At 36.1% G+C, this 14,355-nt stretch overlaps 1 protein-coding gene across 13 annotated transcripts in view; it reads right to left on the minus strand.

Annotated features, from left to right (window-relative positions):
* The window catches only part of PRRC2C (proline rich coiled-coil 2C), a 100,054-nt gene that overhangs the window by 31,616 nt on the left and 54,083 nt on the right, over positions 1-14,355 (minus strand). For all 13 annotated transcript variants that reach the window (XM_082343728.1, XM_082343729.1, XM_082343734.1 and 10 more), the window contains exons 13-18: positions 12,401-12,570; positions 11,698-11,947; positions 10,155-10,365; positions 6,716-8,968; positions 4,264-4,472; positions 797-951 (exon numbers count right to left, since the gene is read on the minus strand). In XM_082343728.1, the coding sequence (XP_082199854.1) occupies positions 797-951; positions 4,264-4,472; positions 6,716-8,968; positions 10,155-10,365; positions 11,698-11,947; positions 12,401-12,570 (3,248 nt within the window). The remainder of the gene's footprint in view (positions 1-796; positions 952-4,263; positions 4,473-6,715; positions 8,969-10,154; positions 10,366-11,697; positions 11,948-12,400; positions 12,571-14,355) is intronic.

The raw sequence follows: 14,355 nt of genomic DNA on the forward strand, positions 1-14,355 counted from the left end.
TTAAAGAAATTAAGTAAATTCGCACTAAATTCATTTGGCAGCAAAATCTGACCCCACCTGACAAAAAATTACTTACTTAACTGTTTGCCACAGAAGCATTAATTCTGGGAGTGTTGCTGGGTATTATGCTATATAAAATCTGCACTAATGTATCTTCCTAAACAATAATAACAAATAAATGACTTCTGAAAATATCTAGTCCCAAGGATTATATTCAATTAAACTCAATGTTACCATCCACATAGGATTTTTACAGTGTTTCCTGCTTTTAAGCCCTCTCATCTGTTAGGGCTCTTTATTGCTATGACCCATGTGCTGTATTTATTTTTATCCTGTGTCAGCATTCAGTAAAATGGGTGTTTCGGTTGATTTAAAGGAAATAACTTATTGTGATTCATACTATTTAAATGAACTAATTTAGATTACAACAGAAACTTGTATAGGTCAAGAATCTGCACGTTATTAGAGATAATGGCAGTTGTATTCATTAAATTTCCAAGATGATTTAAAATTAACCCTAACTCTGCAATGAAGTAAGATGGGGCAAATAAGATATATTTTGAAATAAAGTAAAGATGGTTTTCTCTAAGGCAAACAGTGAGCTAGTGATTACATTCTACTTAAAATTTACCTCATTCTGGTTAAAAACAGTTTAAAGTTGTGAAAAATCAGGTCATTCTCAACACTTGAATAATAAATGCAGCCCTGACCTTATAGGTGGATAGAAACCTTGACCATTTCCTAATATATTTTGGGCAACAATCTAAATAACGAGCAACAAATTGAAACGCTAAACCTGTATGATTTGTTCTTCCTTCTTTCGGCGTTCTTCATCCTGTAAACGTTTCTGTTGTTTTTTGGATACAACTTCAGTAAAACCATCATCATTCAAATTTGACTGGGGGTCTTCAACTACTGTTACTTCAGGATGGTCATCAATTATAACAACACCTACAGATATACAAAAAGATTTAAAATGATATTTTTTTTCAATTGAAAAGATAAATAGAAATGTTTAGTCCAGTAGTGATTAAAAAATAAAAGACATGGCAAAGATCTAGTTCTTATAACTCATAGTATATAACCCATTTCCCATAAAATGGCCATTTAGCAGCAAAATTTGCAAAGATTTCATAGATATATGAAAAGATTTTGTAAACAAGGTTAAAAATAAAAGTCCTGAGACTATCTACTTTGAATGATATATTATACATCTTTTTTTCTTAAGCAATGTAGTGGTAATGCCTTGTTTTTTAAAAGAAAAATCAAAATTGTCTTATCGTAGTCAAATCACTTAACCTCTACCTCTCCCAGCCTCAAGATGTGTGCTGTGCTGTAAAGATCTACGTAGTACTTTATCTCATTTGCATCTAACCACTCTAAGAGGTGGTTATTACTATTGTTTCCCCTTTACAAAGGATGTAATAAGCTCTGAGAGGCTGATGTGCTAACAATGCGGTGTTGAACAACTAAGCTGGTCTTATGGTTCTTAACGCCTCTAGTTTACGTAGACTATTGTCTATAATGCGGAGCTGTTAAAAACATGAAATACATGTTAAAGTTCCATGTGAATGTAAAGTGGCATAGATGTACATACATCATAATAACCCAGTGGAAGAAATAATTCAAGATATACTTTCAACTCATTGTCTAACAATTATTCCGGCTATCTTGTTAAATTATTCTATATTCCAGTGAGTATAAGAAATTTAGATCCATTAACTAATACTTAGAAGAAAAATAAAAATAATCCAGGTGATGTGATTTTGGGTTGTAGGTATAATGTTTGCACAATAAATATAAGAAAAGGGTGAGGCAATTCAAATAAATTATTTTAATTTTGCAAATATAAACATATAATATGTTCTGATCGGGAAACACATAATAAAAATAGAGATTTGCTTGGGAATTATACATATACAATTCAGAATGGTGATAACTTGCGGGGGCTGGCAAGAGAATATGACCATGGAGTGCATCATAGGGAATCTACCGGAAAACAGTTCTTTTTAAATAGCTAAAAATTTCCATTTATAGAAACACTGACAAGGAAACAAAAAATAAATACTAAGACTGGCTTTCACTCTTTATAAACCTATTACTGTTATTGTTTTTCTAATAAAAATTTAATTTCAAAGGAAAAAACCAATTGATTCTGATTTATCTATGACACTTCTACTTGTGTTCTAAATCCTTTAAGAAATTAACTGTGTATAACGCAACACTGTAAAGCAATTATACTCCAATAAAGATGTCAAAAGAAAAAAAAAAGAAATCAACTGTGTAAAATGGAGCATATGCTCATCTCAATGCAAGGTTTTAGTCCAACATTTCTAAGGATGTCATGCACTCCAGTATTTCAGACTTGTGAAGAGACCTCTTCATAATTCTAAATTCGTCTCGGTTTTTCACTTAAACTAAAAAGTGTGTGTGTTTAAAGCTCATCTTCATAGTCATGCCATCACTCATTATTTAAATTTTCTTGCCTAAGAGCTTCGTTAGAAACCTTTTGAATAGTTCACTCAATTACACGAAGCATTTAAGGACATGTGAGCAATACTTTGTTCTCAACACCCTGTTCTTGCCTGGTGCTTTGCAACATTTTGGGCTAACGGGACATTATTAGGAAGACCATTTTAAGGAAATTATAGAACATTTTTAGGAAAAGAACCTAAAGATGACTCTTAAAATTAACTTCAACAAGTTAAAACTAATAGCTCAATTTCCATTATCAATTCAGAAATAATTGACTTCTTACCTTTTTATATTGTCTTAATCCAATAATATATAATACTTTGCAAAATTTCTACTCCAGAAGTTGTTTGGAAAAAGAGAAACCAGTAAACAAATATTTGAGAAATCTGCCATGTTTTGTGGACTTTTGTAATCTTCACTTGTCATTTTCCAAATGTGGTGTTTAGATGGATGTTAATCTCTTCTCATGGACCACAGTAGGATTAGCATCCAAGCTTCCTATGGATTTACTTTAATCACTTTCTCTAAATCAGAACTTTCCAACTTTAGCAGTATTAACATTTTGAGCGAGCTGTCCTGTGCACTGTAGGATGTTTAGCAGCATTCCTGGCCTATACCCACTAAGATGTCAGCAGCATCCAGCCACCAGTTTTGACACCAAAAAGATCTCCACAGATTGCCAAATGCAGAACCATCCCTGTTAAGAACCACAGTTCTAAAAATTCTTAAAATGCGCAATTAAGATAAGTTCATTTCTTTCCCACGTGAATCCTAAAATGGTAGTCTAGAATTAGCTCTCAAAAGTTTGCGTGCATCGGAATCACCTGGAGAACTGGTTAAAACACAGACTGCTTCACACTCCAAGAGTTTCTGATCCAGCAGGTCTGGGGTAGGGCCCAAGATTCTGTATTTCTCACAAATTTCCAGGTGATGTTGATGGTCTGAGGACCACGCTTTGAGAACCGCTGGTCTAGAAATAATAATGCCAAAGTCCTGGGCCCAAATCAAATTTAGTATGTATAAATAAGTATTAACTAGATGAAAGAAAACTCTCATCTACATCTTGAATACTGGAATAACAACAGTACCTAACCAAAGTTTCCCATTACTACTATCTGGTCTTAACTTAGTAAATCTCTCAATCTTATTCAGTATTTCCAGCTTAAGTCTCATCTGAATGAATGGCAAATAGCACATTTTTACATGTATCAATATAAGTGTCTACTCATAGAGATTCCTTATTAACTTCTTCATCAAATATTTCCTTCTTGCTGTGTTATCCTTCATATTTGATATCCTATCACTCCATGGCTTTCTGAAAGCATTTATCCATAGCCACACTACCTCCCATCCTATTATTTATTCTCTATTTATCGTATCTTAGATGTCAATTTTATCAAGGTCATAACTCACTGAGGTTAACATTTCTTTCCTTTCAGACACAGAATATGTACAGATATAACTAAGCATCTTCACATTTGGTTTGGTGTGCTTCCCCACACCTGTTTAGCAAGGTAGGGTGGTTAATTTCCTCCTTTTTTTTTTTTAAAGAAGAACAGTGAAACTCTGTGGATTATCTTTAACAAGAATTTTATCAAGCACTCAAGCCTATGCTAAAAGCTGGTGTTATTTCAGTTAAAGGTATATCAGTTGGTGATTCATAACCATTCTCTATCTCTACCTTGAAGTCCAACTCTTTCTTGTTTGATGACTTCTTTATTTACAGTATCTATTTAAATGTAACAAATAGATAAACAGATAGATATATAAAAGGGACCTGAGACGCACTTGCATAGTTGTTGAGATCAAACTGTGATAGTGCATCCACTTTCTCTTTGGGTTTTTTAGGGCCTGGTTTGGGCTCTTCTCTTTTTTTCCCAGTAGAATCTTTGGAGTTCTTTTGTCCTGTACCATTAGGTGCTCCTTCCTGGTGGTGTGCAGAGCTGCCATTGACAGGATCAGCACCAGCTGTGCCTGCTGACTGGTCATCAAATGGCCTACAAAATAATAATTTGAGATTTTATTACTACCTCTACATATCCGAACAAAAGAAAAATGCTCTTAGTGGCAGTTTCTAAAGTTCAATCTAAGAAGAAGTAACAGTGGGATAGAAGACCCTAACTCTAAAACCAACAAGCTTTAGTGACTTTTGTTGGGTACAACTTCACTAAGACGGAGCTTCCCAGTAAAGGAAATAAGACAAGCTCCTTAGGATTCTTTCCAGCAATTAAATTCTAGAATTCTAATTATCCTCTGAAGGTTCTTATCGTGTCTATTCTTTCTGTGTCTATCATGTTATAAATGAGCTATCAACATTGTTTATAGCAGAAAATTTCTGTGATCCAAGCTAGTCCAAAGTATTCACTAGTGGATCTTCTCCACAAGAGGGCAGCATATGAAAATTTTTTTTAAAAAGAATTCTATGCTTACACTACAAGTATGTTTTTCTTTAAAAAAGTTCAATCAGATTTATATACATGTAAACATTTTAAAAACCAGTTTTAATATGGAAACGATTCACTTCACAAAACCAAAGGTATTTCTACAGGGTTTTTTTTTACCTAACAGATTCTTTTCTTGGGTTCATTTTACAAAAACTTCATGAAAATACACCATGAAAAATGGCCTTACCAATTCATTTTCAGCTCAGTCTATAGTATTACTCAAGATAAAAGCTTAGAAAGAGCCTGACAAAAAGCATGACCTCAAACAGGTGAAGAATGAATTCATTTCTTCTAAATGGGACTCTTGCAAAACATTCATTTCACTACAGCCAGTAACTGCTATTTCTGCAGGTTCAAAGTTGTTACCATCTACATAGCACAAAAGTCTTGCTAAGTAGTTGAGATCTACAGTGCACACAAATCAGATCAATTTTTCCCTTGAGTATTATTACTTGAAATTCTAATAGTCTGGTTACAGTCAACAACTATTGATACGTTGTTATTGTAACTTATATGTTATCCTATTCTTTTGACTTTTAAAGGGAGGTTTAAATTCTGTGTTAAGCAGGTACTCAAACACAACTGGTAGTATTATTTCCCTGGAACTTTTTCTAAATTATCAGAAAGCAAAAATATTTTCGCTGACTGGTATAGTAACCTGAAATGCTGAAATGCTAAGTATAAGTAACTAACCAATGCAGATTAAGATACTTTGCCTGAATAAATTTCCTACCAGCTCAGGCTGCAAATCTGGGAATTGGTTTAAAAAAAAAAAAACAATGGGCAGGTCATTAAGAGTTGCTTACTATATACCAGGTGTTACATTAAGTGTTTCACAAATATCATGTCACTAAATCTTCACACATTTTTATAAGTACTATTACTTTCTCCCCCTTTTAGTGGTGATGAAGCAGAGTTTATACCACTAGTAAATACCAGAGCCTAGATTTAAAACTAGGAATAATGCTACTTTATAATGTTTCCTAATACTAAAAATAATAATAATAATTTATTATAACCAACATTTTAATATTTAAAAAAACAGACCAAGTTTAGCATAGTTGAGAAAAATTCTTTTAAAAACACCACCAATGACATGGTATGTATGTTACTGGTGGCCTTGGTGGTTGGGCAGGACTTTGCTTTCTAGGCCTCTCTCTAAGCTGGATCATTTATTGTAGGTTTGCAACTTGAGTGAGGAATATTATTTATCCTTAAGTTTCAACATTCACTCTCTAGAAACCAGTACAGAGTGACTGTATATGGTTACAACATGTTAAGTCCCAGAGGACACCTGTGAGCACCAGTTTTCCAAAGAGAAGCCAAGAAAGAAAGGCAGGCTGCTCATCGTCAGTAAGATGATTTACCAAATGGAAGACACTGTATAGGTCCTGCCCTAGGTGTGTAGATTTCCCCAAACCTACAAATTCCTAACAGGACTCTTTTGGGAAACGTAACGTAACAACAGGCAAAGACTTCTGAGACACACTAACCTCTTTCTCAAGCACCCTTACACTTTTAGAATAGAAAAAAAATTCTAGGAGAAGAATGTCTTGGTCCTCTATAGACTAGCTCCTTTGCACAGTTCAACCAAGAAGTATACTTTTAGCTTCTCTAAAGGTGCAAAAGTAGGGAATTCCCTAGTGGTCCAGTGGTTAGGACTCTGTGCTTTCACTGCTGAGGGCCCAGGTTCAATTCCTGGTCAGGGAACTGAGATCCCACAAGCCGCATGGCGGCCAAAAAAAAAAAAAAAAGAGAAGGTGCAAAAGTAATTCTATCTAACACAAAATACTCACCCTCGTTTTCCACTTTTTGATGGTGGGCCACTTCTCCTTTCATTCCTAGGACCTGAGAAATTCCTTCCGGATTTGGGTGGACCATTGTTGCCACGCCGATTCTGGCGATCTATGCCAGGTCTCTGACTAGAAAAACTTCTCTTTGCTATTTCCCTTTTTGGAGGTAAAACATTCTCTCCAGCCTTTACAACCACTTGTGCATTCAAATCAGCATTTTTTTTTTCATCCCTTTCGCGCCTCTCATTGAAATCACTGCTTTCAGAAGCTGTTTCCCATTCTTCATTTGCCTGATCTGAAGAGTTCTGATTAGATAAGTCTGGTGTCTTATTCCCAGAAATATCCCCAGCAGTATTAACTGGTTCTTGAACCACATTACTAACTGTGCCATTTGTGGGCACTGCCACCTCACTGGTTTTTGAAGCAGCCTCCCTCTCTCTTAGCCGTCTAAATCGGGGAGGTTTATCTTGCCTCGGTGGTCGGGTAGGACGCTGCCTTCGGGGCCTCTCTCTAGCTGGGTCAAATTTTCTCTCAAATTTCGGAGGCCGTTTATCTGCTGGCATAGGAATAAACTGCTCATGTCTTCTTGGTGGCTCTCCATCATCTGGTTTAGGAGCTTCTGCCTGCCTTGGGTTCCACTGATTGTCCCGATAAGCAGGTCTTCGTAAAGTGGAAGGGCGTGACGGGCGACCTCCAGGATCCCTTCCACCACGTCTGAATGTTCCCCCTCTGCCTCGCCTTGTAGGCTCTCCTTTAGGAAGGAAGCCTGGTTTAGATTTATCATCATCCCTTACAAAAGGTTTTTCTAGAGGTCTACTATCTATTCGGACATGATTTTCAGGCTTGAAAGAAGATGGAGGCTTTATAGGTTTTTTGTTTTCAGACCGTTCCTCTCTTTTGGGAAGTTTACCTTTGCTTAAGCTATCCTTGTCACTTGCACTTTCATGAATTTCACTGTCTGTGTCAGTCTCTGAACCTCGCTGTCTTCTTCTTTTGGGAACTACTTCAAAATCAGAGCTCTCACTTCGTGTTTCACTTTCTTCTCGTTGTCTGAGGGGTCCTGGGGGCACATGTTCTGCTCGTGGCTTATTGTCTCTATACTGAGGATAGTCTCGAGTGTGCCCTCTACCACCCCGGCCACGCCCTCCATAAGAGCCTCTATAGCTTCGCCCTCTGGAGTAATATTCACCTCGGCCTCGACCTCTGTATCCTTGATCTGGAAACCAATCTCTATCTCTAGCTTCTTTCCAATAGGTCCTAGGGGGTAAAGTTGATTCTTTCTTAGCTGTTGGTCTGAAATCTGGTCGAGACCTCTCTGTAACAAGGTCTTTGCTGATGATTTTCTCAGGTTGCTTTTCTTCCTTGACTGTTGGTACTGTGACAGTTTGCTGGTTTACAGTTTTAGCTGCAGGCTCTACCTCAACACTACTTACAGGTTCCAAAGGCTTCTCGGTATCTTGAGGTGGCTTTTGCACCAAAGTTGAAGGTGAAGTTTCTACTGAAGGAAATTTCTCTGGTTCTGGTTGAGGTGGCAGTGGAACCGACTGTGGCTGAAGTGGTGCCACAGGTGGTGGGGGTGGAGGAAGAGGTTCTTTCTTTTCTGTCTTTTCAGGTTTTGCCATTTTTTCGGTGACCTTTTCTCCCTTTTCTCCTTCTTTCTCCTTCCTTTGCTCTCGTTCTTCTTTCATATCTCTAAGTATAGGTTTTTTAATAGGACCTGATCTTCTCACAGGCCTATCATTACCTTCTTCTCTTCTGCTGGAGCTAGGCCTTGGGCCCCAACGAGTTTCCGATTTAGATTTATACAGTTTTTCAGGTTTTGGTCCTTCAGAAGATCGTATAAAGCCCTCTTTTTTTGGTTTTTCCTCTGGTCTTTCTGCTGGTTCTTTTGAATCAATGCATCTGCTAGTTACTTTAGGAATGCTTGCAGATGGCTCATTTCTCTGCTCCTCTGATTTTTGAGTATGGTTAGATCCATGGGAAACACTTCTTTTCCGGGCAGGCTGACTTTCTCCAGCTGAAATTCGCTCTTCTTGAGTGGATACAGTCTTTTGATCAGGTACATCAAAACAAGCAGGCTGATTATTTGTATCAGTATGATGAGGTCTAATGTCTTCCACTGATCTGCTTAAAAACTTCTGTACTTCTGTCTCACTTGATTCTCTGACAAAGTCTGCTTTTGGATGAGCCTCTAACTGACTATGTTCTACTGGATAAGCAGCAGTTATTTGTTCCTGATCCAATGGGGCTTCAGGCCTATGATAAGGAGAATTCAAAGATATAACAGCCATCAAGGCAAAAATCTTTCTCACAGGTACATGTACAGCAAAATAACCCCTCTAATTTAAAAAGAAAAAAATGGATCCTAATCATAAAGAGCTTTATGTCTCTATAAAGAGTTTAGTGCAACATTATTCATAATAGCCAACAGAAACAACCTAAGTGCCTACCGACAGATGAATGGCTTAAGAAAATGTGGTAAATGCATACAATAGAATGTTGTTTAGTATTAAAAAAAGAAAGAAAATCCTGCCATATGCTATATCATGGATAAGGACATTACACTAAGTGAAATAAACCAGTCACAGAAGGACAAATGCTGCATGATCCCGCTTATATATACTATATAATGTAATCAAACTCATCCACACAGAAGGTGTGATTGCCAGGGACTAGGAGGAAGGCGGAAATGAGTATGATTAAATGGGTAAAAAATTTCAGTTGTGCAAGATTAAAAAGTTGTAGAGATCTGTTGTGCATTATGCTTATACTACACACTTAAAATTCTGATAGGGGGGTAGATATGTTATGTTTCCACCCCCACAATTAAAAACAAATGAAGCTCATTCCTTAAGAGGAAGTTTAGAACATGCTGATGTGAACTTTTAATCCACTGAAACTAGTAATTTCCACTTATAACGAGAGTACACTAGAGTAGGTCCATCTTTCCCACTGAATCAGAATTTTAAAACACCATAACATATACTCCTTAAAAGGGCAGAAGTTCTAACTTCATGGTTATAAACTGTTAGAGATCACCAATTGTCTGATACTTCAAAGTAACTCTGTTAATTAGTGTTTGTCCTTAACTCAGCCTTAGAATTAAATGTCTACCATATTTCTCGTTAGTGGAAGAACTACATCCACACTTTAGCCACATTACATGTCAAGTACCTAATCAACAGCAGAATCTTGCCAATTTTAACATCTACCACTAAATTTCAGCATTTAACTAAGTGTACAGAGCTACGTTACAAAATGCCCTAATCAATACAGAAATGCCAGAAAAAGGAAAATACGTCCTAGAATGAAATAAGGCATACTAAATGGGAGAAAATCAGATCGGTGGCTCAGTCCTAAATCAGAAAGATCTTCAGAGAGACTACACAGTTTTCGTTTCCCCATAATATTCTATTGGTCTACTAATAATTTTAATAATTACCTTACATCCTCAGGTTCTTCTGTTGCCTTGGGAGTGGTGGCCTGCTGAGGCTCAGTATGAGGATAGGGATCTGACCCCCACATCATACGAGGCTCAGAGAGGGAAATTGCATGATCTCTTGCAGAGCGAGCTATATGCTCAAATGACTCAGAGCTGCTCGGTGACCCTTCCATCTGGTCTCTTCTCATTAATGGCTTAGGAGGAATCATTCCTATACAAAAGATCAGAAAAAGATTGGGGGGTGGGGGTAGGAGAACGAAGGAAACAAAATCATTATAGACGTAGAATCTACGTTATTACTTAATTACTATTTGGACATTCTATATTTAAACCAAAGAAATACTTTTGGCAAGTAAAACTGATTAATTCAAAAAAATAATCAGTGAAAATTATATTGAGTTTTTCTGTGAATGAGATTTTTATTGTTGCTGTTAAATACATTTAAAAATTGAGGAAGCAAAGCAAGCAAAACCATAAGAACAGCCTATTTTACTTTAAAGGAAAGAAAAGATAATGCCTATAAAAATCAGATAACAGGGCTTCCCCGGTGGCGTAATGGTTAAGAATCCGCCTGCCAATGCAGAAGACATGGGTTCGAGCCCTGGTCTGGGGAGATCCCACATGCCGCGGAGCAAGTAAGCCCGTGCGCCACAACTACTGAAGCCCGCATGCCTAGAGCCTGTGCCCCGCAACAAGAGAAGCCACTGCGATGAGAAGCCCGCGCACCGCAACGAAGAGTAGCCCCGACTCGGCGGCAACTAGAGAAAGCCCGCGCGCAGCAACAAAGACCCAACGCAACCAAAAAGAAATAAATTTATAAAAAAAAAAAAAAAAAATCAGATAACAAGCACCATGACTCTACGCATGTTAAACATTATGAGAATTACACCAAATGATAAATTTTCAGAAAAACATTTTCTATAGAAAATCCCATTAATCTAGTTTAGTTGATCAATATGCTATAAATTATGCCTCTTAAATTTAAAATTTTCAGTGTAAATTTTAAAATACAGATGTGATTCTTGATCATATTTTTGTCACCTCTAAATTTTCCTCTACACTGTCTTGGTACTGGATTATCTGGATTTATTCTGATAAAGACTGCTATTTTATTTGTTTTTAGCTAACCTATTAGGAAATCCAAGTGTTAGGCTGGCAAATGATAGAGAAAATTTAAAAGCTGTAATATATAATATATGGACAAAATTCAAATGCTGAAACACCTGAAGGAATAAAAACAATGTAGTGAATAACAGATACTATAACTAAGATAGTAATTTTCCATCTGAAAATTTTAAAATAGTATTTGCAAGAGAGAAAATATATTTGCTCTTTGGTCTTACCACACTGTTGGTACAGTATCTGGCATTTAACTACTCTATGCTGAGAGAAGACACATTATTTTATGACTAAAAAGTCCTATTTAAGTTCTTACTAGATTATAACTCTCAAAGGAATTAAGACTAAAAACGTGGGGAAAATGAAAAACTTTGAACTTGCAAAACTGCAAGTGAGCCATGAGACAATGCCAACTTAGACTTACCAGGATGAATGGGTGGAATATCCATAGCAGGTCTACCTGATATCATTCGCGGATCCATGTATGACTGCATCATGAGCCACCTTGGATCAAAACCCATAGAAGCCAAATGCTGAGGGTGAGGCTGCATGGGCTGGTAAAGAGGTCTGTGTGGTGGTGGAGGGACAGCACCACTGGATGGCTGTGAGGGAACCGTTTGCGGAAGTACACCTTGCTGCTGCTGCTGCTGCCACTGCTGCTGTTTCATCTGTTCCTAAAAAAAAGCAGGACCCCACATCTGAGACTTTAGCTCCATGCGATAAATTAATATAATCAATCAGAAAATAGGCTTTGTGAAACCTTGAGGGAAAAGAACTCCAAACACATTTGACAGTGAGAGGTGGCAAGACAAAAGAACAAAGGATGAGTTATGACATTTTGCCTTACACTTGACTTAAGCAACTAATCACTCATTAATTATACTGCAGAAACCACTTCCTAGAAAGGAAGATGGTTTCTATAAATGAGGCAGAGGGAAAAAAGGAATGACATAGAAGTTTCACAGTAAAGCCCTTATCAACAAACTTACTAATTTAAAAGTGGGAAATTTTTCAGGGAAAATTTGTATGCTTTGTGTATTTTGAGTTTTATGTCAAATTATTTCTTATACTACTGAACAATAAACCTTTTTAATCACACATACAAGATAAAATGTTTTTATTGTTACCTGCTGCCGCTGGAATCGTGGTGGTAAAGACTTCTGAAACTGTTTAAAATAGCCAGATAATATAGCAGGCCGAGGCTGAGACCCTGATTCTGGTTCTGTTTCATGTGCTGCTTGTGTGGTCTCCTTTTCACTGCGATTGCTATCTTGTCTACTGAAAACTGGGTCATCCTCTGCCCAAAGAAAAGGTGAAAGATAATTATACTCATCAACGACACTTGACAAATACATGTTGTTTGTACTGGAGTGAAATAATTAGATTGATATATTTAAAAAGTTAACGAGGAAGAAAGCATCCTTACTCTAAAACACTTTTGTATTTTAATATTGGTAACCATCAATGAGGTAACATTAGATTAACAAAACCCTAGACTTTCTCAAAGCTGGATTCTTAAGACAGAAATCACATGCTCAAATGCTTTACCATACAAATGTCTGTATTTGATATTTTGTGATAATAAACCATTTCAAATACTACCTATTTTGCACTGTTTCACTAAATATTAACACTACTGTCAACATTTACTTGGGGTTCTCTAGGACTTAGGTGAAAACACAAATGGCCTATAAATACTTAAAATAGAACATACTGGTTTACTTAAAAATTTTTTTGATCGGGGGTGTTATCTATAAAGAAAACTAATGAATCTAAGTCTGATGACAACAGAGTGATCACCAGCTATCTTCAAATATATAAATCATTATTCTGTGATATACTTGAAGATAGCTGGTGATCACTCTGTTGTCATCAGAGTTTAAAATCATTATTTTATGTAAAGGGTATCAATTATGGTACATGAGAAGAACCATACACATCCCCCCACACAAAAAAAGTTCTCATCCCAAAGAAAACCAGAGCCATATACATTCTAGAGAATGCCATTTGTCACAACTACAAAGCCATGTATATTATAAATTCTTTTCTCAGAGAATTAGGGGTGGATTTTAATGGGAAAGCTAATGTAATGCCAATGGTAAAACGATGCAGTAAAGAATCACAAATCACATTTTGTCTGTATTACATTCAATATTAAAAATGTTAAAGAAAATAAAATATTAGAGGGGAAAGAGAGCCAAGTAGGTGCAACATTTAAAAATGAAATGGATACATCTCATTGATAAACCCAGCTAAAATTAAACTGCCATCAGAGGACATATAAAATGTGAATGAAAATAAAAGTGTCACTGAATAACGATTATTAAAAACAAAACCATAATTAATTATGTATATATAGTGGCTGCTGATGGTTAAATTAATTAATCAGGGTCAATACATGTATTCACTGGCAGAACTAGGACTAAAATGAAATTTCCTTATTTCTAATCCATGGTCCTTTCTCATTAACTGTGAATGAGATTCCCTAAGGTTGCTCTCTTTCAGAATTCATCAATTTTAAAGTATACAAATGTTTTTCATTTGTGTGGTGAGAAATTTTACTTTACCTTTTTTGAGTGTTTTGAGCAAAGTGCTTAAGATATATAATAAAAGCCCGTTATCAATATCAATTTATCTCCAGACTGCTTAATATAAAAATTTGTGAAATCTGGTAACTAAACAAATAATCCACATGGGCTGTATCTTTTTTTTTTAAAAAAATTGAGATAAAACACTCTTACTCTTTTTATAGTTACATTAAGGACCAAGTTTGAAGGTAACCCAGAATACAGATAAAAACTTAAAGCAAAACCTTAAACAGCTTTATAACTTCAAGCAGCAGGGTCTTATAGAAAGAGCATGGGTTTTGAGGTAAAAAAAATTTCAGTATTTCCGTAACAGAAAATATACTGAAATAAAACTATTTCTATTTTAAATCACTGTTAACTCAAGCTATTCATTAAGACTGAATTTTACAGCAAGTCTGGAGCAAAGTTTTATTAATTAGAGTTTATAAGCCAAGCTGGGAAAGAACAAAAAAGCTGATTATAGCTAGCAAAGGTTTTGGGTTTTTTTTGGCAGT

This window comes from Balaenoptera borealis, assembly GCF_965194805.1.
Source record: "Balaenoptera borealis genome assembly, chromosome: 1".
NCBI classification, from domain to species: domain Eukaryota; kingdom Metazoa; phylum Chordata; class Mammalia; order Artiodactyla; family Balaenopteridae; genus Balaenoptera; species Balaenoptera borealis.